This window comes from Oncorhynchus masou, chromosome 24 (assembly GCF_036934945.1).
Source record: "Oncorhynchus masou masou isolate Uvic2021 chromosome 24, UVic_Omas_1.1, whole genome shotgun sequence".
NCBI lineage: Eukaryota > Metazoa > Chordata > Actinopteri > Salmoniformes > Salmonidae > Oncorhynchus > Oncorhynchus masou.
In genome coordinates this window covers 114,994,183-115,018,694 of record NC_088235.1, presented here as the reverse complement: position 1 = coordinate 115,018,694, position 24,512 = coordinate 114,994,183, and the positions used below count along the sequence as shown (strand labels likewise).

At 44.7% G+C, this 24,512-nt stretch overlaps 1 protein-coding gene across 1 annotated transcript in view; it reads right to left on the bottom strand.

Moving 5' to 3' along the window:
* Window positions 1-3,962: 3,962 nt before the first annotated feature.
* The window catches only part of LOC135511527 (lipoma-preferred partner homolog), a 458,670-nt gene continuing 438,120 nt past the window's right edge, over window positions 3,963-24,512 (bottom strand). The window contains exons 14-16 of the mRNA XM_064933017.1: window positions 17,092-17,270; window positions 13,360-13,480; window positions 3,963-8,857 (exon numbers count right to left, since the gene is read on the bottom strand). Of these exons, the coding sequence (XP_064789089.1) occupies window positions 8,729-8,857; window positions 13,360-13,480; window positions 17,092-17,270 (429 nt within the window). The 3' untranslated portion in view covers window positions 3,963-8,728. The remainder of the gene's footprint in view (window positions 8,858-13,359; window positions 13,481-17,091; window positions 17,271-24,512) is intronic.

Below are 24,512 nucleotides of genomic sequence, written 5' to 3'. Positions count from 1 at the left end.
ACAATACCCCATAATGACATCACAATACCCCATAATGACAAAGCATAAACAGGTTGTTAAAAATGTTCGCAAATGTATTAAAAATGTATTAAAAAAATGGAAATATCACATTTACATAAGAATTCAGACCCTTTACTCAGTACTTTGTTGAAGCACCTTTTGCAGCGATTGCAGCCTCGAGTATTCTTGAGTATAACGCTACCAGCTTGGCACACCTGTATTTGGGGAGTTTCTCCCATTCTTCTCTGCAGATCCTCTCAAGCTATTTTCAGGTCTCTCCAGAGATGTTTTACACAGGCCGTTTACACGGGCTCTGGCTCGGTCACTCAAGGACATTCAGAGACTTGTCCTGAAGCCACCCCTGCGTTGTCTTGGCTGTGTGTTTAGGGTCATTGTCCTGTTGGAAGGTGAACCTTCACCCCAGTCTGAGGTCCTGAGTGCTCTGGAACAGGTTTTCACCAAGGATCTCTCTGTACTTTGCTCCGTTCATCTTTCCTTCGATCCTGACTAGTCTCCCAGTCCCTGCCGCTGAAAAACATCCCCACAGCATGATGCTGCCACCACCATGCTTCACTGTAGGGATAGTGCCAGGTTTCCTCCAGGCGTGACGCTTGACATTCAGGTCAAAGAGTTCAATCTTGGTTTCATCAGACCAGAGAATCTTGTTTCTCATGGTCTGAAAGTCCTTTAAGTGCCATTTGGTGAACTCCAAGCAGGCTGTCATGTGCCTTTTACTGAGGAGTGGCTTCCGTCTGGCTTCCGTTCTCCCATCTCGACAGAAGAACTCTGGAGCTCTTTCAGAGTGACCATCAGGTTCTCGGATCAAAGCCCTTCTCCGCCGATTTATATATAAAAAAAAAATGTTTTACCTTTATTTAACCAGGCAAGTCAGTTAAGAACAAATTCTTATTTTCAATGACGGCCTAGGAACAGTGGGTCAACTGCCAAGTGGCCAGCACTAGGAAGAGTCTTGATGGTTCCAAACTTCTTCAATTTAAGAATGATAGAGGCCACTGTGTTCTTAGAGACCTTCAATGCTGCAGACATTTTTTTGGTACCCTTCCCAGATCTGTGCCTCGACACAATCCTGTCTCTGGGATCTACGGACAATTCCCTTAACCTCATGGCTTGGTTTTTGCTCTGACATGCACTGTCAACTGTGGGACCTTATATAAACAGGTGTGTGCCTTTCTAAATCATGTCCAATCAATTGAATTTACCACAGATGGACTCCAATCAAGTTGTAGAAACATCTGAAGGATGATTAATGGAAACAGGATGCACCTGAGCTCAATTTCGAGTCTCATAGCAAATGGTCAGTTATTTCTAACAATCTGTTTTCACTTTGTCATCATGGGATAATTTAATAATTTAATCCATTTTAGAATAAGGCATGTAACAAAATGTGGAAAAAGAGAATACTTCTCGAATGCACTGTGGAAACAGCAAATATATCAAGTAAATTTGAGATAAAAAAATGTTTGTATCGACTCATCGTAAAGTTATAAAAACAAATTTAATTAAAAGTTTCTATACTAATTCTGCTAATTAGAAGCTAATTGCTGTGAGGCTGGCCCTCTGTCTGTGTTGAAAGACTCTGACAGCCAAAGCTTGTTGAAGTCACTACTCTAGCGACAGGGACACGGGATTATTGTGCATTAAAAGTAGCTTTATCTTCAAAGCAAGTCTATCTGGTTACGATTGAACCTGTTGTTATAGTGGACAAGCTAACTAATACTATTTTATACATGAGGTCTATGTCTTGAAAAAAATGACAGCAGGAGATTTACTAAATTAACTGGTTTATTCTAACTCAAACCCTATGTGGATGCCTTTGGCTGTTTTATGGAAGAGGCAGCGTGACAGGAACCTCTGACTGGATGTAATACAGTCACCTCTGACCTCGATGTAATACATCACCATCCAGACAGACTGACAGGAACCTCTGACTGGATGTAATACAGTCACCTCTGACCTCGATGTAATACAGTCACCTCTGACCTCGATGTAATACAGTCACCATCCAGACAGACAGACAGGAACCTCTGACTGGATGTAATACAGTCACCTCTGACCTGGATGTAATACAGTCACCATCCAGACAGACTGACGGGAACCCTCTGACCTGGATGTAATACAGTCACCTCTGACCTCGATGTAATACAGTCACCATCCAGACAGACTGACGGGAACCCTCTGACCTGGATGTAATACAGTCACCTCTGACCTCGATGTAATACAGTCACCATCCAGACAGACTGACGGGAACCCTCTGACCTGGATGTAATACAGTCACCTCTGACCTCGATGTAATACAGTCACCATCCAGACAGACTGACGGGAACCCTCTGACCTGGATGTAATACAGTCACCTCTGACCTCGATGTAATACAGTCACCATCCAGACAGACTGACGGGAACCCTCTGACTGGATGTAATACAGTCACCATCCAGACAGACTGACGGGAACCCTCTGACTGGATGTAATACAGTCACCATCCAGACAGACTGACGGGAACCCTCTGACTGGATGTAATACAGTCACCTCTGACCTCGATGTAATACAGTCACCATCCAGACAGACTGACAGGAACCTCTGACTGGATGTAATACAGTCACCTCTGACCTCGATGTAATACAGTCACCATCCAGACAGACTGACAGGAACCTCTGACTGGATGTAATACAGTCACCTATGACCTCGATGTAATACATCACCATCCAGACAGACTGACAGGAACCTCTGACCTCGATGTAATACAGTCACCTCTGACCTCGATGTAATACAGTCACCTCTGACCTCGATGTAATACAGTCACCATCCAGACAGACTGACAGGAACCTCTGACTGGATGTAATACAGTCACCTCTGACCTCGATGTAATACAGTCACCTCTGACCTCGATGTAATACAGTCACCATCCAGACAGACTGACAGGAACCTCTGACTGGATGTAATACAGTCACCTCTGACCTGGATGTAATACAGTCACCTCTGACCTCGATGTAATACAGTCACCTCTGACCTCGATGTAATACAGTCACCTATGACCTCGATGTAATACAGTCACCATCCAGACAGACTGACAGGAACCTCTGACTGGATGTAATACAGTCACCTCTGACCTCGATGTAATACAGTCACCATCCAGACAGACTGACAGGAACCTCTGACTGGATGTAATACAGTCACCTCTGACCTCGATGTAATACAGTCACCATCCAGACAGACTGACGGGAACCCTCTGACCTGGATGTAATACAGTCACCTCTGACCTCGATGTAATACAGTCACCATCCAGACAGACAGACAGGAACCTCTGACTGGATGTAATACAGTCACCTCTGACCTCGATGTAATACAGTCACCTCTGACCTCGATGTAATACAGTCACCTCTGACCTCGATGTAATACAGTCACCATCCAGACAGACTGACAGGAACCTCTGACTGGGTGTAATACAGTCACCTCTGACCTCGATGTAATACAGTCACCTCTGACCTGGATGTAATACAGTCACCATCCATCCAGACTGACAGGAACCTCTGACCTGGATGTAATACAGTCACCATCCAGACAGGTTTCTATACTTCTATACTACATGTGTGTTATTTCATAGTTTTGATGTCTTCACTATTATTCTACCATGTAGAAACTAGTCAAAATAAAGAAAACCCCTGGAATGAGTAGGTTTGTCTAAACCTTTGACTGGTCCTGTATATACTATTTTGCATATGTTTTTGAATGTTTTTCACAAAAGTAGTGCAGTGGGTCTTTCATAGTGCTGTAACTACTTCCCACAGCTATGACTTACAGGTAATTGCATGTGTGGAGTACATAGATGAGGTCGTCATTCACGCATGGTAAACTATTACTGCACACAGAGTGGATCAGTGCAACTCATTATGTGACTTGTTAAGCAAATGTATTTAAACCATTAAATACTTATTGAGTCAAGACATTTCAGCTTACATTTTTTTAATTAATTTGTAAACATAAAAAAACAACATAATTCCATTTCAATTTTAAAATCAGGCTGTAACACAACACAATTTGGAAAAAGTCAAGTGGTGTGAACACTTTCTGAAGGCTCTGTAAATATACCGAGTAAATTTGCGAGATACACATTTTTATATCGACTTGCATTTTAAAAGGTTTCTATACTAATTCTGCTATTTTAGAAGCTAATTGCTGTGAGGCTGGCCCTCTGTCTGTGTTGAAAGAGTACATTGAAATCCCACTGAACATAGCCTGGTCCCAGATCTGTTTCCCATATCTCACAAAGCCTCATCTAGCCTGGTCCCAGATCTGTTTCCCATATCTCACATAGCCTCATCTAGCCTGGTCCCAGATCTGTTTCCCATATCTCACAAATCCTCATCTAGCCTGGTCCCAGATCTGTTTCCCATATCTCACATAGCCTCATCTAGCCTGGTCCCAGATCTGTTTCCCATATCTCACAAATCCTCATCTAGCCTGGTCCCAGATCTGTTTCCCATATCTCACATAGCCTCATCTAGCCTGGTCCCAGATCTGTTTCCCATATCTCACAAATCCTCATCTAGCCTGGTCCCAGATCTGTTTACCATATCTCATCTAGCCTGGTCCCAGATCTGTTTCCCATATCTCACATAGCCTCATCTAGGCTGGTCCCAGATCTGTTTCCCATATCTCACAAATCCTCATCTAGCCTGGTCCCAGATCTGTTTCCCATATCTCACAAAGCCTCATCTAGGCTGGTCCCAGATCTGTTTCCCATATCTCACAAAGCCTCATCTAGGCTGGTCCCAGATCTGTTTCCCATATCTCACATAGCCTCATCTAGCCTGGTCCCAGATCTGTTTCCCATATCTCACATAGCCTCATCTAGCCTGGTCCCAGATCTGTTTCCCATATCTCACAAATCCTCATCTAGCCTGGTCCCAGATCTGTTTCCCATATCTCACATAGCCTCATCTAGCCTGGTCCCAGAACAGTTTCCCATATCTCACAAAGCCTCATCTAGCCTGGTCCCAGATCTGTTTCCCATATCTCACATAGCCTCATCTAGCCTGGTCCCAGATCTGTTTCCCATATCTCACAAATCCTCATCTAGCCTGGTCCCAGATCTGTTTCCCATATCTCACATAGCCTCATCTAGCCTGGTCCCAGAACAGTTTCCCATATCTCACAAAGCCTCATCTAGCCTGGTCCCAGATCTGTTTCCCATATCTCACATAGCCTCATCTAGCCTTGTCCCAGATCTGTTTCCCATATCTCACATAGCCTCATCTAGCCTGGTCCCAGATCTGTTTCCCATATCTCACAAAGCCTCATCTAGGCTGGTCCCAGATCTGTTTCCCATATCTCACATAGCCTCATCTAGCCTGGTCCCAGATCTGTTTCCCATATCTCACAAAGCCTCATCTAGGCTGGTCCCAGATCTGTTTCCCATATCTCACATAGCCTCATCTAGCCTGGTCCCAGATCTGTTTCCCATATCTCACAAAGCCTCATCTAGCCTGGTCCCAGATTTGTTTCCCATATCTCACATAGCCTCATCTAGCCTGGTCCCAGATTTGTTTCCCATATCTCACATAGCCTCATCTAGCCTGGTCCCAGATCTGTTGGCGTTATTTCCTACTCCATTGCTGTCTTTATTTGGCACGACAATGACTGACAATTAGCTGGCAGGATAGCACAGATAGACTGTCAGTCAGGCTATATAGAACAGGTTTGTCTCTACTAAACAGTCAATCAGTCAGTCAGGCAGGCAGGAGTCAATCAGTCAGTCAGTCAGTCAGTCAGTCAATCAGTCAGTCAATCAGTCAGGCAGGAGTCAATCAGTCAATCAGTCAGGCAGGAGTCAATCAGTCAATCAGTCAGTCAGTCAATCAGTCAGTCAGTCAGCCAGTCAATCAGTCAGTCAGTCAGTCAGCCAGCCAGCCAGTCAGTCAGTCAGTCAGTCAATCAGTCAGTCAATCAGTCAGTCAATCAGTCAGGCAGGAGTCAATCAGTCAGTCAGTCAATCAGTCAGTCAGTCAATCAGTCAGTCAGTCAGTCAGTCAGTCAGTCAGTCAGTCAGGCAGGTCGTCAGTCAGGCAGGCAGGCCGTAAGTCAGACAGTCAGTCAGTCAATCAGTCAGTCAGGAGTCAATCAGTCAGTCAGTCAGTCAGTCAGTCAGGCAGGTCGTCAGTCAGGCAGGCAGACCGTCAGTCAGTCAGTCAGTCAGTCTGTCAATCAGTCAGTCAGGCATGCCGTCAGTCAGTCAATCAGTCAGTCAGTCAGTCAGTCTGTCAATCAGTCAGTCAGGCAGGTCGTCAGTCAGGCAGGCAGGCCGTCAGTCAGTCAGTCAGTCAGTCTGTCAATCAGTCAGTCAGGCAGGTCGTCAGTCAATCAGTCAGACAGGCATGCCGTCAGTCAGACAGTCAGTCAGGCAGGTCGTCAGTCAGTCAGTCTCTTCTCCCAACAAGCTCTCACGGTCTCACTGCAGAATTAGACATTTAACCACATCCTCCATAATACACATTTCAGAGTTGCTCCAAACGTACATTTTCAAAGTTAAGGGTTAAGTTTAAACACTTTTTCCAAATAGTTAAGGTATTGGGTTAAGGTTTGGGATAGGGTTAAATCCCCCCTCCCCCCCTTACATCAATTGATATGGGATTACGCCTATCCAGCACCCCTTTCCACAAGGCCTCAAAACCCAAGCCTTGCTGGTAATATCGCGAACTGGTAATATCGCGAACTGGTAATATCGCGAACTGGTAATATCGCGAACTGGTAATATCGCGAACTGGTAATATCGCGAACTGGTAATATCGCGAACTGGTAATATCGCGAACTGGTAATATCGCGAACTGGTAATATCGCGAACTGGTAATATCGCGAACTGGTAATATCGCGAACTGCCATCAGGACGTCCAATTTCGGTGTCAATGTGTTGGGTCTCTTTAAGGTCTAAGGGCCCGGGCTTGGACTTCTTCTATTCTAACATTTGGAGTTGTTTTAAGATGGTCATACCAATGATCATTAGGCTATTTTTAATTTTTAGGACCACTGTAAGTATAATAAAAAAAATCATAACTAACAATTATTTGATGATTGAATTTGTCCTTACTGCTATTAGCCCATTTTAAACAGATTTATACAGCAAAACAAAGTGTTTGGATGCTATAGGCAGAAGTTGGTATATCGGACGAGTCCTGTGAAGTTTGTGGGGGTCGTAGAGCCAATCGGAGAACACCATCGTGTTCGTGAGACTCATCTTGCCATAAAGGGTCATATTCGTTTTGCACGCCAAACCATTCGGACGCTACAGATGTCTCCTGGTCTGAGAGACTCCATGTAGCTCTGTGACCTTCCACCATGCGGTGCGGTGACATCGGCATGCAACCAAAACAACAACAAAAACAAATTAACATAATAAACAAATGTATCTGTTTGTCTAGCTGTCGGTAGATGTGGTGGATTGAGAAGCATACAACCAAAACAACAACAAAAACAAATTAACATAATAAACAAATGTATCTGTTTGTCTAGCTGTCGGTAGATGTGGTGGATTGAGACGCATACAACCAAAACAACAACAAAAACAAATTAACATAATAAACAAATGTATCTGTTTGTCTAGCTGTCGGTAGATGTGGTGGATTGAGAAGCATACAACCAAAACAACAACAAAAACAAATTAACATAATAAACAAATCTATCCGTTTGTCTAGCTGTTGGCCAAAAAAACTACAACCCAAAAAACTACAACCCAAAAAATAACAACAACATATCTAGCTTAAACAGACAGATTTGTTAATTATGTTAATTTGATTTTGGCTGGGGGCACAGACATCAACTCTAGGTTTAAACACTGTGTTGAAACAGGCTCGAGGCAGTCAGTCCCAAACAGCACTCTATTCCTTATTTAGTGGAAAACATGTACGCCAGAGCCCTATCGGCCCGTTACGACCCCTCCATAGGGTACAACTTGGACCACATCCAAGGAGGAACAGAACAGTCATCAGGAGCACATCGGAATGAACGACTGGGTCATCTTGACATCGGCAAACTGTAGGTGACAACATGAGATGTCAAGTCAGGAAACAGACTGACCCGCCAGTCGAGCGAGACTCAAATCAACTACAAGGCACAAGGCAACAGCAGTAACGCTGAGACCATGGAAGAAGAGGTTTTCACTGGTCTGTTCGTCTCTGGATAACAGTGTCTGCTGCTGAATGACTTCAACGGAGACATGTACATTTGGAGATGAACAACGAGAAAACAGTAAAGGCTCAGACATCAGGCCTCTTCAGTGCTGCTTGTACCAGCATCAATTCACAATCGTTGTTTATGCCTTGTTTAGCAATTTCATAATATTCATATTTTTCATAATGTTCATAGGTGTGTGTGCAAGCTGGCTTAGTGTGAGTGTATGTAGGTGTGTATCTGAATGTGTGTATGTCCCCTTATGTGTTTGTGTGTGTCTCTGTGTGTCTGTCTCTCTCTGTGTGTGTGTGTGTGTGTGTGTGTGTGTGTGTGTGTGTGTGTGTGTGTGTGTGTGTGTGTGTGTGTGTGTGTGTGTGTGCGTGCGTGCGTTTGCGTGCTGCAGCCAGCCAGGGAGGGCTATGGGAGCAGATAGCGGGAACAGCAGGGTATTTTGGGTTCAGAGGTCAGTGGTAGCCTTGGCGGTGTAGCAGGGTATCTGGGGTTCAGAGGTCAGTGGTAGCCTTGGCGGGGTAGCAGGGTATCTGGGGTTCAGAGGTCAGTGGTAGTCTTGGCGGTGAGGGCCTGGATACGGCTGGTGTTACAGCTCTTACAGAGGACATGTCCGTCCAGGGGGTAACAGCCCTGGTTGTCCCCTTCAGACAGCAGAGAACCACAGTCCTGAAGAGGAGACACACACACACACACACACACACACACACACACACACACACACACACACACACACACACACAAAAAGTCCTGATACACATGAACAAAGACCAGTGTTTTGTGAGTCTGTGTGCATGGCTTGGTTAGGATGCACACAGGGAACAAGGCTATTTTCAGCTCGTAGAGGGGAGACCATAAAGGTGACCAGAGTGGATGGCTGGGAACAGATCCCGTTTCAATGCTTTATCATACATTAAACATGGTTAGGGCTTTATCATATATTAAACATGGTTAGGACTTTATCATACATTAAACATGGAGGTTAGGGCTTTATCATACATTAAACATGGTTAGGGGTTTATCATATATTAAACATGGAGGTTAGGGCTTTATCATATATTAAACATGGTTAGGACTTTATCATATATTAAACATGGTTAGGACTTTATCATATATGGAGGTATCATGGTAGAGGTAACACTGTAAAGTAGAGGTATCACTGTGAAGTAGAGGTATCACTGTATAGTAGAGGTAACACTGTAAAGTAGAGGTAACACTGTGAAGGAGAGGTAACACTGTAAAGTAGAGGTAACACTGTAAAGTAGAGGTAACACTGTATAGTAGAGGTAACACTGTAAAGTAGAGGTAACACTGTATAGTAGAGGTAACACTGTAAAGTAGAGGTAACACTGTATAGTAGAGGTAACACTGTGAAGTAGGGGTAACACTGTAAAGTAGAGGTAACACTGTATAGTAGAGGTATCACTGTATAGTAGAGGTATCACTGTGAAGTAGAGGTATCACTGTATAGTAGAGGTATCACTGTAAAGTAGAGGTAACACTGTATAGTAGAGGTAACACTGTAAAGTAGAGGTAACACTGTATAGTAGAGGTAACACTGTGAAGTAGGGGTAACACTGTAAAGTAGAGGTAACACTGTATAGTAGAGGTATCACTGTAAAGTAGAGGTATCACTGTGAAGTAGAGGTAACACTGTATAGTAGAGGTAACACTGTATAGTAGAGGTATCACTGTGAAGTAGAGGTATCACTGTATAGTAGAGGTATCACTGTAAAGTAGAGGTAACACTGTAACACTGTATAGTAGAGGTATCACTGTAAAGTAGAGGTAACACTGTAAAGTAGAGGTAACACTGTATAGTAGAGGTATCACTGTGAAGTAGAGGTATCACTGTATAGTAGAGGTATCACTGTAAAGTAGAGGTAACACTGTAACACTGTATAGTAGAGGTATCACTGTAAAGTAGAGGTAACACTGTAAAGTAGAGGTATCACTGTAAAGTAGAGGTAACTCTGTAAAGTAGAGGTATCACTGTAAAGTAGAGGTAACACTGTAAAGTAGAGGTAACACTGTAAAGTAAAGGTAACACTGTAAAGTAGAGGTAACACTGTAAAGTAGAGGTAACACTGTAAAGTAGAGGTAACACTGTATAGTAGAGGTAACACTGTAAAGTAGAGGTAACACTGTATAGTAGAGGTAACACTGTAAAGTAGAGGTAACACTGTATAGTAGAGGTAACACTGTGAAGTAGGGGTAACACTGTAAAGTAGAGGTAACACTGTATAGTAGAGGTATCACTGTATAGTAGAGGTATCACTGTGAAGTAGAGGTATCACTGTATAGTAGAGGTATCACTGTAAAGTAGAGGTAACACTGTATAGTAGAGGTAACACTGTAAAGTAGAGGTAACACTGTATAGTAGAGGTAACACTGTGAAGTAGGGGTAACACTGTAAAGTAGAGGTAACACTGTATAGTAGAGGTATCACTGTAAAGTAGAGGTATCACTGTGAAGTAGAGGTAACACTGTATAGTAGAGGTAACACTGTATAGTAGAGGTATCACTGTGAAGTAGAGGTATCACTGTATAGTAGAGGTATCACTGTAAAGTAGAGGTAACACTGTAACACTGTATAGTAGAGGTATCACTGTAAAGTAGAGGTAACACTGTAAAGTAGAGGTAACACTGTATAGTAGAGGTATCACTGTGAAGTAGAGGTATCACTGTATAGTAGAGGTATCACTGTAAAGTAGAGGTAACACTGTAACACTGTATAGTAGAGGTATCACTGTAAAGTAGAGGTAACACTGTAAAGTAGAGGTATCACTGTAAAGTAGAGGTAACACTGTATAGTAGAGGTATCACTGTAAAGTAGAGGTAACACTGTAAAGTAGAGGTAACACTGTATAGTAGAGGTATCACTGTGAAGTAGAGGTATCACTGTATAGTAGAGGTATCACTGTAAAGTAGAGGTAACACTGTAAAGTAGAGGTAACACTGTAAAGTAGAGGTAACACTGTAAAGTAGAGGTAACACTGTATAGTAGAGGTAACACTGTAACACTGTATAGTAGAGGTAACACTGTAAAGTAGAGGTAACACTGTAAATTAGAGGTAACACTGTAACACTGTATAGTAGAGGTAACACTGTGAAGTAGAGGTAACACTGTATAGTAGAGGTATCACTGTAAAGTAGAGGTAACACTGTAAAGTAGAGGTATCACTGTATAGTAGAGGTATCACTGTAAAGTAGAGGTAACACTGTAAAGTAGAGGTATCACTGTATAGTAGAGGTATCACTGTAAAGTAGAGGTAACACTGTAAAGTAGAGGTAACACTGTAAAGTAGAGGTAACACTGTAAAGTAGAGGTAACACTGTAAAGTAGAGGTAACACTGTAAAGTAGAGGTAACACTGTAAAGTAGAGGTAACACTGTAAAGTAGAGGTAACACTGTATAGTAGAGGTAACACTGTAAAGTAGAGGTAACACTGTAAAGTAGAGGTAACACTGTAAAGTAGAGGTAACACTGTAAAGTAGAGGTAACACTGTAAAGTAGAGGTAACACTGTAACACTGTAAAGTAGAGGTAACACTGTAAAGTAGAGGTAACACTGTATAGTAGAGGTAACACTGTAAAGTAGAGGTAACTCTGTAAAGTAGAGGTAACACTGTATAGTAGAGGTAACACTGTATAGTAGAGGTAACACTGTAAAGTAGAGGTAACTCTGTAAAGTAGAGGTAACACTGTATAGTAGAGGTAACACTGTATAGTAGAGGTAACACTGTATAGTAGAGGTATCACTGTATAGTAGAGGTAACACTGTAAAGTAGAGGTAACACTGTATAGTAGAGGTAACACTGTAAAGTAGAGGTAACTCTGTAAAGTAGAGGTAACACTGTATAGTAGAGGTAACACTGTATAGTAGAGGTAACACTGTATAGTAGAGGTATCACTGTATAGTAGAGGTAACACTGTAAAGTAGAGGTAACACTGTATAGTAGAGGTAACACTGTAAAGTAGAGGTAACACTGTAAAGTAGTGGTAACACTGTATAGTAGAGGTAACACTGTATAGTAGAGGTAACACTGTAAAGTAGAGGTAACACTGTAAAGTAGAGGTAACACTGTAAAGTAGAGGTAACACTGTAAAGTAGAGGTAACACTGTAAAGTAGGGGTAACACTGTAAAGTAGAGGTAACACTGTAAAGTAGAGGTAACACTGTAAAGTAGAGGTAACACTGTAAAGTAGAGGTAACACTGTATAGTAGAGGTAACACTGTAAAGTAGAGGTAACTCTGTAAAGTAGAGGTAACACTGTATAGTAGAGGTAACACTGTATAGTAGAGGTAACACTGTAAAGTAGAGGTAACTCTGTAAAGTAGAGGTAACACTGTATAGTAGAGGTAACACTGTATAGTAGAGGTAACACTGTATAGTAGAGATATCACTGTATAGTAGAGGTAACACTGTAAAGTAGAGGTAACACTGTATAGTAGAGGTAACACTGTAAAGTAGAGGTAACTCTGTAAAGTAGAGGTAACACTGTATAGTAGAGGTAACACTGTATAGTAGAGGTAACACTGTATAGTAGAGGTATCACTGTATAGTAGAGGTAACACTGTAAAGTAGAGGTAACACTGTATAGTAGAGGTAACACTGTAAAGTAGAGGTAACACTGTAAAGTAGAGGTAACACTGTAAAGTAGAGGTATCACTGTGAAGTAGAGGTATCACTGTAAAGTAAAGGTAACACTGTATAGTAGAGGTAACACTGTAACACTGTAAAGTAGAGGTAACACTGTAAAGTAGAGGTAACACTGTGAAGTAGAGGTAACACTGTAAAGTAAAGGTAACACTGTAAAGTAGATGTAACACTGTAAAGTAAAGGTAACACTGTAAAGTAGAGGCAACACTGTAAAGTAGAGGTAACACTGTAAAGTAGAGGTAACACTGTAAAGTAGAGGTAACACTGTAAAGTAGAGGTAACACTGTAAAGTAGAGGTAACACTGTAAAGTAAAGGTAACACTGTAAAGTAGAGGTAACACTGTAAAGTAAAGGTAACACTGTAAAGTAGAGGTAACACTGTAAAGTAGAGGTAACACTGTAAAGTAGAGGTAACACTGTATACTAAATACACACCTCACAGTGGTAACAATTTAAAGTAGGGGTAACACTGTAAAGTAGAGGTAACACTGTATAGTAGATACACACCTCACAGCGGTAACACTGCACGTGGAAGTCTCGATCCAAGGCCACGATACGAACAGTCTCTTCCTGGCCTGGAGCTGGCATGATGGGCTCAGAACACACACTGCAACGAGGGGCAAACTTCCTAATAGGGGAGGATGGGAAAGACAGAGGAGTAGTAGAGGGGAGGGGGACAGAGAGGGGAGAGGGAGAGAGACAGAGAGGAGAGGTAGAGAAAACATTTGAATGTACCTATGAATACAAATAAACTGTGTAATCGATTAGTGATCTTCTAACTGCAGGTGACTGAACTAAAGACATACATCAGAATCAAGAAGTGAGGTGGCTTGGTGATTGGCACAGAACCAGAAAAGTGAGATGGGTGGTGTCTTTGTGATTGGCTCAGAATCAGGAAGTGAAGTGTGTGGTGGCTTTGTGATTGATCAGAACCAGGAAGTGAGACGGGTGGTGGCTTTGTGATTGGCTCAGAATCAGGAAGTGAGGTGGGTGGTGGCTTTGTCATTGGCTCAGAATTAGGAAGTGAGGTGGGTGGTGGCATTGTGATTGGCTCAGAACCAGGAAGTGAGGTGGGTGGTGGCTTTGTGATTGGCTCAGAACCAGGAAGTGAGTTGGTTGGTGGGTTGGTGAAAATAGCTCATCTGTTCGTTGACAAAGGGTGCAATCTTCTGCCCAGGCGTTGCTGACGCCAGATATTCCAGCGCCTGGGTAAGTATTTTACATATCAGTTAACCACATCATATGTCATAGCAATCTGTCAGTCGTTGACACAGATTATGACGTGGCACGCAAACTTTGGTTGATATGTGCAACGTCTGAGCACGGGAACGCGACCAAAGACTGCTTTGTTGAAGTCAGGCTTGTCACACCGTTAGCGGCGTTGGCACGGGAACACGACCAGACTGCTTTGTTGAAGTCAGGCTTGTCACACCGTTAGCGGCGTTGGCACGGGAACACGACCAGACTGCTTTGTTGAAGTCAGGCTTGTCACACCGTTAGCGGCGTTGGCACGGGAACACGACCAGACTGATTTGTTGAAGTCAGGCTTGTCACGCCGTTAGCGGCGTTGGCACGGGAACGCGACCAAAGACTGCTTTGTTGAAGTCAGGCTTGTCACACCGTTAGCGGCGTTGGCACGGGAACGCGACCAAAGACTGCTTTGTTGAAGTCAGGCTTGTCACACCGTTAGCGGCGTTGGCACGGGAACGCGACCAAAGACTGCTTTGTTGAAGTCAGGCTTGTCACACCGTTAGCGGCGTTGGCACGGGAACGCGACCAAAGACTGCTTTGTTGAAGTCAGGCTTGTCACACCGTTAGCGGCGTTGGCACGGAAACGCGACCAAAGACTGCTTTTTGTTGAAGTCAGGCTTGTCACACCGTTAGCGGCGTTGGCACGGGAACGCGACCAAAGACTGCTTTGTTGAAGTCAGGCTTGTCACACCGTTAGCGGCGTTGGCACGGGAACGCGACCAAAGACTGCCTTGTTGAAGTCAGGCTTGTCACACCGTTAGCGGCGTTGGCACGGGAACGCGACCAAAGACTGCTTTGTTGAAGTCAGGCTTGTCACACCGTTAGCGGCGTTGGCACGGGAACGCGACCAAAGACTGCTTTTTGTTGAAGTCAGGCTTGTCACACCGTTAGCGGCGTTGGCACGGGAACGCGACCAAAGACTGCTTTGTTGAAGTCAGGCTTGTCACACCGTTAGCGGCGTTGGCACGGGAACGCGACCAAAGACTGCTTTTTTGAAGTCAGGTTTGTCACACCGTTAGCGGCGTTGGCACGGGAACGCGACCAAAGACTGCTTTGTTGAAGTCAGGCTTGTCACACCGTTAGCGGCGTTAGCACGGAACGCGACCAAAGACTGCTTTGTTGAAGTCAGGCTTGTCACACCGTTAGCGGCGTTAGCACGGAACGCGACGAAAGACTGCTTTGTTGAAGTCAGGCTTGTCACACCGTTAGCGGCGTTGGCACGGAACGCGACGAAAGACTGCTTTGTTGAAGTCAGGCTTGTCACACCGTTAAGCGGCGTTGGCACGGGAACACGACCAAACTGCTTTGTTGAAGTCAGGCTTGTCACACCGTTAGCGGCGTTGGCACGGAACGCGACCAAAGACTGCTTTGTTGAAGTCAGGCTTGTCACACCGTTAGCGGCGTTGGCACGGGAACACGACCAGACTGCTTTGTTGAAGTCAGTCTTGTCACACCGTTAGCGGCGTTGGCACGGGAACGCGACCAGACTGCTTTGTTGAAGTCAGGCTTGTCACACCGTTAGCGGCGTTGGCACGGGAACGCGACCAAAGACTGCTTTGTTGAAGTCAGGCTTGTCACACCGTTAGCGGCGTTGGCACGGGAACGCGACCAAAGACTGCTTTGTTGAAGTCAGGCTTGTCACACCGTTAGCGGCGTTGGCACGGGAACGCGACCAAAGACTGCTTTGTTGAAGTCAGGCTTGTCACACCGTTAGCGGCGTTGGCACGGGAACGCGACGAAAGACTGCTTTGTTGAAGTCAGGCTTGTCACACCGTTAGCGGCGTTGGCACGGGAATGCGACGAAAGACTGCTTTGTTGAAGTCAGGCTTGTCACACCGTTAGCGGCGTTGGCACGGGAACACGACCAGACTGCTTTGTTGAAGTCAGGCTTGTCACACCGTTAGCGGCGTTGGCACGGGAACGCGACCAAAGACTGCTTTGTTGAAGTCAGGCTTGTCACACCGTTAGCGGCGTTGGCACGGGAACACGACCAGACTGCTTTGTTGAAGTCAGTCTTGTCACGCCGTTAGCGGCGTTGGCACGGGAACGCGACCAGACTGCTTTGTTGAAGTCAGGCTTGTCACACCGTTAGCGGCGTTGGCACGGGAACGCGACCAGACTGCTTTGTTGAAGTCAGGCTTGTCACACCGTTAGCGGCGTTGGCACGGGAACGCGACCAGACTGATTTGTTGAAGTCAGGCTTGTCACACCGTTAGCGGCGTTGGCACGGGAACGCGACCAGACTGCTTTGTTGAAGTCAGGCTTGGTAGAAGCGTTGGTAGAAAGTGAACGCTTCAGGTTTTCAGGGACACTGTATCTTCAACCTCACTTCTGTTTCTCCGGAAAAACACTAGTGTGGACTCTGCTCAGGAGACGTCAGGCTTGTCACACCGTTAGCGGCGTTGGCATGGCAACGCGACCTGCTCAGGTGTCTTTCTACCCCTGCTACTTCGTCATCAGGAATTAACCAGCAGGTTTTTTACTTCACAAGACTTGTTTACATGTGTGTGTGTGTGTGTCCCTCTGTGTGAGTGTGTGTGTGTGTGTCCCTCTGTGTGAGTGTGTGTCCCTCTGTGTGTGTGTGTGTCCCTCTGTGTGTGTGTGTGTCCCTCTGTGTGAGTGTGTGTGTGTCCCTCTGTGTGTGTGTCCCTCTGTGTGAGTGTGTGTGTGTATCCCTCTGTGTGTGTGTGTGTGTGTGTGTGTCCCTCTGTGTGTGTGTGTGTCCCTCTGTGTGTGTGTGTGTCCCTCTGTGTGTGTCTGTGTGTCCCTCTGTGTGTGTGTCCCTCTGTGTGCGTGTGTCCCTCTGTGTGTGTGTGTCCCTCTGTGTGTGTGTCCCTCTGTGTGAGTGTGTGTGTGAGTCCCTCTGTGTGTGTGTCCCTCTCTGTGTGTGTCCCTCTGTGTGAGTGTGTGTGTGAGTCACTCTGTGTGTGTGTCCCTCTGTGTGTGTGTCCCTCTGTGTGAGTGTGTGCTTGCCGCAGCCCCCTTTACTTGTGGAAGTCGTGGATGCAGTGGATGTGGTTGGCAGCGTCCACAGTGAAGGGGATGCCGTCCAGGCTGCGTTGACACACCACACAGGTGAAGCAGTGTGGGTGGTAGGCCTTCCCTGTAGCCCGAAGGACACGGTCCATGACGGGTTTACTGCAGATGTTACAGGACTCCAGGGTGTTCTGAAACATACACAGACAAACAAGGAAAAGGTCTCATTCAATAACAGAAAACTCAAGAGATTTTGTCATTGGAGAACATGTGTAAATGTAGCAAGGGAGATGTGTTTTCCTTGATAGAAACGAGAGGTCGTTACTTTAAACAACCGACAATGTAGCATTATGACAATGATGGCCAATTGCTCAGAGGCAATAGGGTGTGGTCCACCCCTTGCCATGTGGACATGTGGTACAATAATTCACTGGGCTAATAAGAGTGAATAATGGGCCCCTATGGGGGGGGGGGGTTAACTTTTATTTAACGAGGCAAATTCAGATAAGAACCAATTCTTATTTTACAATGACGGCCTACCGGGGTACAGTGAGTTAACTGCCTCGTTCAGGGGCAGAACGACGGCCTACCGGGGTACAGTGGGTTAACTGCCTCGTTCAGGGGCAGAACGACGGCCTACCGGGGTACAGTGGGTTAACCTCTTACATCTATGGGGGCGCTATTTCATTTTTGGATGAAAAACGTTCCCGTTTTAAACAAGATATCTTGTCACAAAAAGATGCTCGACTATGCATATAATTGCTACCATTCGAAAGAAAACACTCTGACGTGTCCAGAAATACAAAGATATTCTCTGTGCGTGCCCTAGAACGTGAGCTTCAGGCAAAACCAAGATGAGATGGCATCCAGGAAATGACAAGGATTTTTGAGGCTCTGTTTTCCATTGTCTCCTTATATGGGTGTGAATGCGAGAGGAGTGAGTCAACCCTTTCTGTCGTTTCCCCAAGGTGTCTGCAGCATTGTGACGTATTTGTGGGCAGATCATTGGAAGATTGACCATAAGAGACCACATTTACCAGGTGTCCGCCTGGTGTCCTGCGCCGAAATTGGTGCGCAAAAGTCACCTGCCAGTATTTTTCCATGCGATACAGAGAGGAAAGCAAGCTTCCACGAACTGCATGTCAATGAAGAGATATGTGAAAAAACACCTTGAGGATTGATTCCAAACAACGTTTGCCATGTTTCGGTCGATATTATGTAGTTAATCCGGAAAAAGTTTTACGTTGTAGGTGACTGAATTTTCGGTTCGTTTCGGTAGCCAGACGCAATGTAGAAAACGGAACGATTTCTCCTACACACAGACGCTTTCAGGAAACACTGCGCATTTGGTATGTAACTGAGAGTCTCCTCATTGAAAACATCAGAAGCTCTTCAAAGGTAAATGATTTTATTTATTTGGTTATCTGGTTTTTGTGAAAATGTTGCGTGCTACATGCTACTCAAAATGCTATGCTAGCTTTGCATACTCTTACACAAATTAGTCAATTTCTATGGTTCAAAAGCATATTTTGAAAATCTGAGATGACAGTGTTGTTAAGAAAAGGCTAAGCTTGAGAGCAGGCGCATTATTTTCATTTTATTTGCGATTTTCAGAAATCGTTAACGTTGCGTTATGCTAATGAGCCTGAGGCTTTAGTCACAAACCCGGATCCGGGGTGGGGAGTTTCAAGAAGTTAACAGAACGACAGATTTTTACCATGTCAGCTCGGGGAATCGATCAAGCAACCTTTCGATTACTGGCCTCTACGTTCTAACCACTAGGCTACCTGCCACCTCTACATTCTAACCACTGGGCTACCTGCCACCTCTACACTCTAACCACTAGGCTACCCTGCCTCCTCTACGCTCTCACCACTCGGCTACCTGCCGCCTCTACATTCTAACAACTGGGCTACCTGCCACCTCTATACTCTAACCACTGGGCTACCTGCCACCTCTACAATCTAACCACTAGGCTACCTGCCTCCTCTATACTCTAAACACTAGGCTACCTGCCTCCTCTATACTCTAACCACTAGGCTACCTGCCTCCACTATACTCTAACCACTAGGCTACCTGCCTCCTCTATACTCTAACCACTAGGCTACATGCCTCCTCTATACTCTGACCACTGGGCTACCTGCCACCTCTACACTCTAACCACTAGGATACCCTGCCTCCTCTACACTCTAACCACTAGGCTACCTGCCTCCTCTACACTCTAACCACAAGGCTACCTGCTGCCTCTACACTCTAACCACAAGGCTACCTGCCGCCTCTACACTCTAACCACTGGGCTACCTGCCTCCTCTACACTCTAACCACAAGGCTACCTGTTGCCTCTACACTCTAACCACAAGGCTACCTGCCGCCTCTACACTCTAACCACTGGGCTACCTGCCTCCTCTACACTCTAACCACTAGGCTACCTGCCCCCTCTACACTCTAACCACTAAACTACCCTGCCCCCTCTACACTCTAACCACTGGGCTACCTGCCGCCTCTACACTCTAACCATTAGGCTACCTGCCGCCTCTACACTCTAACCACTGGGCTACCTGCCGCCTCTACACTCTAACCACTAGGCTACCTGCCTCCTCTACACTCTAACCACTGGCTACCTGCCTCCTCTACACTCTAACCACTGAGCTACCTGCCTCCTCTATACTCTAACCACTAGGCTACCTGCCACCTCTACACTCTAACCACTAGGCTACATGCCACCTCTACACTCTAACCACTGGGCTACCTGCCGCCTCCCACAATCTAACCACTAGGCTACTTGCCACCTCTATACTCTAACCACTAGGCTACCTGCCACCTCTACACTCTAACCACTAGGCTACCTGCCTCCTCTACACTCTAACCACTAGGCTACCTGCCTCCTCTATACTCTAACCACTAGGCTACCTGCCGCCTCTACACTCTAACCACTAGGCTACATGCCACCTCTACACTCTAACCACTGGGCTACCTGCCGCCTCTACACTCTAACCACTAGGCTACTTGCCACCTCTATACTCTAACCACTAGGCTACCTGCCACCTCTACACTCTAACCACTAGGCTACCTGCCACCTCTACACTCTAACCACTAGGCTACCTGCCGCCTCTACACTCTAACCACTAGGCTACCTGCCACCTCTACACTCTAACCACTAGGCTACCTGCCGCCTCTACACTCTAACCACTAGGCTACCTGCCACCTCTACACTCTAACCACTAGGCTACCTGCCGCCTCTACACTCTAACCACTAGGCTACCTGCCACCTCTACACTCTAACCACTAGGCTACCTGCCGCCTCTACACTCTAACCACTAGGCTACCTGCCGCCTCTACACTCTAACCACTAGGCTACCTGCCACCTCTACACTCTAACCACTAGGCTACCTGCCACCTCTACACTCTAGCAGGATACCACATTTAAACAGGGCTGAAAAGTGACAGGTAGCAGGAAAAGACAAATACAGGGCCTTCAGAAAGTACTCACACCCCTTGACTGTTTCCACATTCTGTTCTGTTTCAGACAGAATTTAAAATTAATTCAATTGAGAATGTGTCACTGGCCTACGCACAATACCTCATCATTTAAACATGTTATATTGTTTTTAGACATTTTTACAAATGAATTAAAAATGAAAATCTGAAAAGTATGGCAAGCCGAAATACGTTGAGTGGTTCTGTTCTAGAATGTGTGTCTACGTTGAGTGGTTCTGGTCTAGAATGTGTGTCTACGTTGAGTGGTTCTGTTCTAGAATGTGTGTCTACGTTGAGTGGTTCTGTTCTAGAATGTGTGTCTACGTTGAGTGGTTCTGGTCTAGAATGTGTGTCTACGTTGAGTGGTTCTGGTCTAGAATGTGTGTCTACGTTGAGTGGTTCTGGTCTAGAATGTGTGTCTACGTGGAGTGGTTCTGTTCTAGAATGTGTGTCTACGTTGAGTGGTTCTGTTCTAGAATGTGTGTCTACGTTGAGTGGTTCTGGTCTAGAATGTGTGTCTACGTTGAGTGGTTCTGTTCTAGAATGTGTGTCTACGTTGAGTGGTTCTGGTCTAGAATGTGTGTCTACGTTGAGTGGTTCTGGTCTAGAATGTGTGTCTACGTTGAGTGGTTCTGGTGTCGAATGTGTGTCTACGTTGAGTGGTTCTGGTCTAGAATGTGTGTCTACGTTGAGTGGTTCTGGTCTAGAATGTGTGTCTACGTTGAGTGGTTCTGGTCTAGAATGTGTGTCTACGTTGAGTGGTTCTGGTCTAGAATGTGTGTCTACGTTGAGTGGTTCTGGTCTAGAATGTGTGTCTACGTTGAGTGGTTCTGTTCTAGAATGTGTGTCTACGTTGAGTGGTGCTGTTCTAGAATGTGTGTCTACGTTGAGTGGTTCTGGTCTAGAATGTGTGTCTACGTTGAGTGGTTCTGGTCTAGAATGTGTGTCTACGTTGAGTGGTTCTGGTCTAGAATGTGTGTCTACGTTGAGTGGTTCTGTTCTAGAATGTGTGTCTACGTTGAGTGGTGCTGTTCTAGAATGTGTGTCTACGTTGAGTGGTTCTGGTCTAGAATGTGTGTCTACGTTGAGTGGTTCTGGTCTAGAATGTGTGTCTACGTTGAGTGGTTCTGGTCTAGAATGTGTCTCTCTCTCTCTCTGAGAGATTCTGATGAGCAGTGTATTCTCAAACACAGTTGTTTTTCACCCGTCTAGCGACCGCCGTTCCCCTCTCTGATTGGTGAGTGGGTCAGAGGGAGCTGTAAATACATCCACTTTGTGATGACTGCAGGTTTCCCCCCCTCCAGGCTGGAAGGCTCGCTGGGCAGGCGGCCCGCAGGGGAAGTGGCAGACCCATCCAACTCTGTCTGATCTCAGACATCCCTCTCCTTAATATCTACTCTGCCATTTGTTACTCCCAATATTTCCTAAATAATGACTTGCCCTCTCTAAACAGCTCTGCGATTCCAGGGGACTGAAGGGAAGCGAAGACGACGGAGATATCATCAATGAGCTGACTGATGGGCCATGTGATTGGCTGATGGGGAGGGGGCTGTGCTGTGCTCAGGCATTTCCTGGATCTCTGCATCTTTCTCTCTGCATTTATCTCTCTCTCCCTCTGCCTCTCTCTCACTCTCTCTGTCTCTCCCTCTCTCTCTCTGTCTCTCCCTCTCTCTCTCTCTCTCTCTCCCTCTGCCTCTCTCTCAAGTCAATTCAATTCAATTCAAGGGCTTTATTGGAAAAAAATTAACAGTAAACATTACCCTTAAAAATGATCCAAAAGAATAAAGACATTTCAAATGTCATATTATGTCTATATACAGTGTTAATTATGTCTATATACAGAGTTAATTATGTATATATACAGTGTTAATTATGTATATGTACAGAGTTAATTATGTCTATATACAGTGTTAATTATGTATATATACAGTGTTAATTATGTATATATACAGTGTTAATTATGTATATATACAGAGTTAATTATGTCTATATACAGTGTTAATTATGTATATATACAGTGTGGTAATGATGTGCAAATAGTTAAATAGTTAAAGGCCAAAAATGGAAAATAAATAAACATGAATATGGGTTGTATTTACAATGGTGTTTGTTCTTCACTGGTTGCCCTTTTCTTGTGGCACCAGGTCACAAATCTTGCTGCTGTGATGCACACTGTGGTATTTCATCTAGTAGATATGGGAGTTTATCATTATTATTTTTTAAATTCTTTGTGGATCTGTGTAATCTGAGGGAAATATGTGTCTCTAATATGGTCACATTTGGCAGGAGGTTAGGAAGTGCAGCTTAGTTTCCACCTCATTATGTGGGCAGTGAGCACATAGCCTGTCTTCTCTTGGGAGCCATGTCTGCCTTCGGCGGCCTTTCTCAATAGCAAGGCTATGCTCACTGAGTCTGGACATAGTCAAAGCTTTCCTTAAGTTTGGGTCAGTCACTGTGGTCAGGTATTCTGCCGCGGTGTACTCTCTGTTTAGGGCTGTCATGACGTTGAACTATTGGGGGAGGTTTATGACCCCCATAAATACCTTCCCCCGTTTCTCTCTCTGCTCTATAGAGCTGACGTTTGAAAAGCCCTTTGTTAACATAGAGATTCTGAGAGCATCAATTAAAAGGTGGGAAACGGAACCATATTACGGTCATCCGACCAGTTGAAAATATGTGTTGGTACTTAATGAATATGATGTCAGATCAGTTGGCGTCTGAGACATTATTACCAATGATAGGACGACATAAACTGTATCTTGGAAAGTCTACACATTCTAGTTATCAGATTCACATGGAATTGTTGTGCAATTTAAATGTTTAAATATGAAACTACTTGTGAAAAGATGAAATGTAATTTTAGCTTCTTAACGAGAGAACGTTTTGTCATAAGAACACCACTCTGCTCATTCAGAGGCACTCTGCTCATTCAGAGGCACTCTGCTCAATTGAACAGACCTGGGTTGTAAAACTATGAAACACGCCCATGTTTCACCACTATATAAACCCGTAGGTGAAAATTCAAATTTCTGTTCCGAGGACATGACGGTCCTACGTTAAAAGGGCTCAGATAATAACGAAATTAGCATCGTGTTCAAGGTGAAGATCGACACACCGGAAGGATGAATTTCGACTATACCAGCCAGATTATAGCACTAGCTTAAAAGTATCGCAACTTGGTATGAACTTTGAACTCTTATTAACTCCAGAAGTGATACCTCCTAGCCGTTGAGTTAGCAGCAGCCGCTGTAAACGTGGGCTAGGAAAGGATGGACGATGTATCCAGTCTAACACGCACAACTATACTACAACATATCCAGTTTACCACCAGAGACATTCTTCAGAGGACAAGAGATCACTGCTGGGCAACACGGCCTTCCATCTACGACCAACCTATTGAAGCGCAGCTCAGAGTAAATATTCCTTGCATTTTCCTTTTCCAAACGGGCGGTTATTTAGAATGCATAAGATTCTGTATTTACGATAGCATAGCTTCTCCAGTTGTTTCTCAGTCTTCCCGCTCTTTCATTCAAAACACCCTTTCTTTGTGTAACCAGATGTCTGTTCTGTCTGTTCTGTCTGCCAGGGACGTTTTCCTTTATGACATCATTAGTAATCAATGCATTCTGTGTAGATGTAATCCTGTTTGATCATGTAGGTATTTTGTAAATAAATAATTAAACCACATTTTGTAATGTTGATTCAACTTTGTGAAGATAACCAAGAATTTACAACTTTCAGATGTGACTGAATAAAGTGACGATTAAATATTGACAACTACTGATATAAAAGATTACTTGGTCTTTAACTTCTTTGGGAGTGGGGGGGGCAGTATTGAGTAGCTTGGGGATGAATAAGGTGCACAGAGTAAACTGCCTACTACTCAGGCCCGGTTGTTAATATATACATAGTAGTAGTAGATTTGGATAGAAAACAGTCTGAAGTTTCTAAAACTG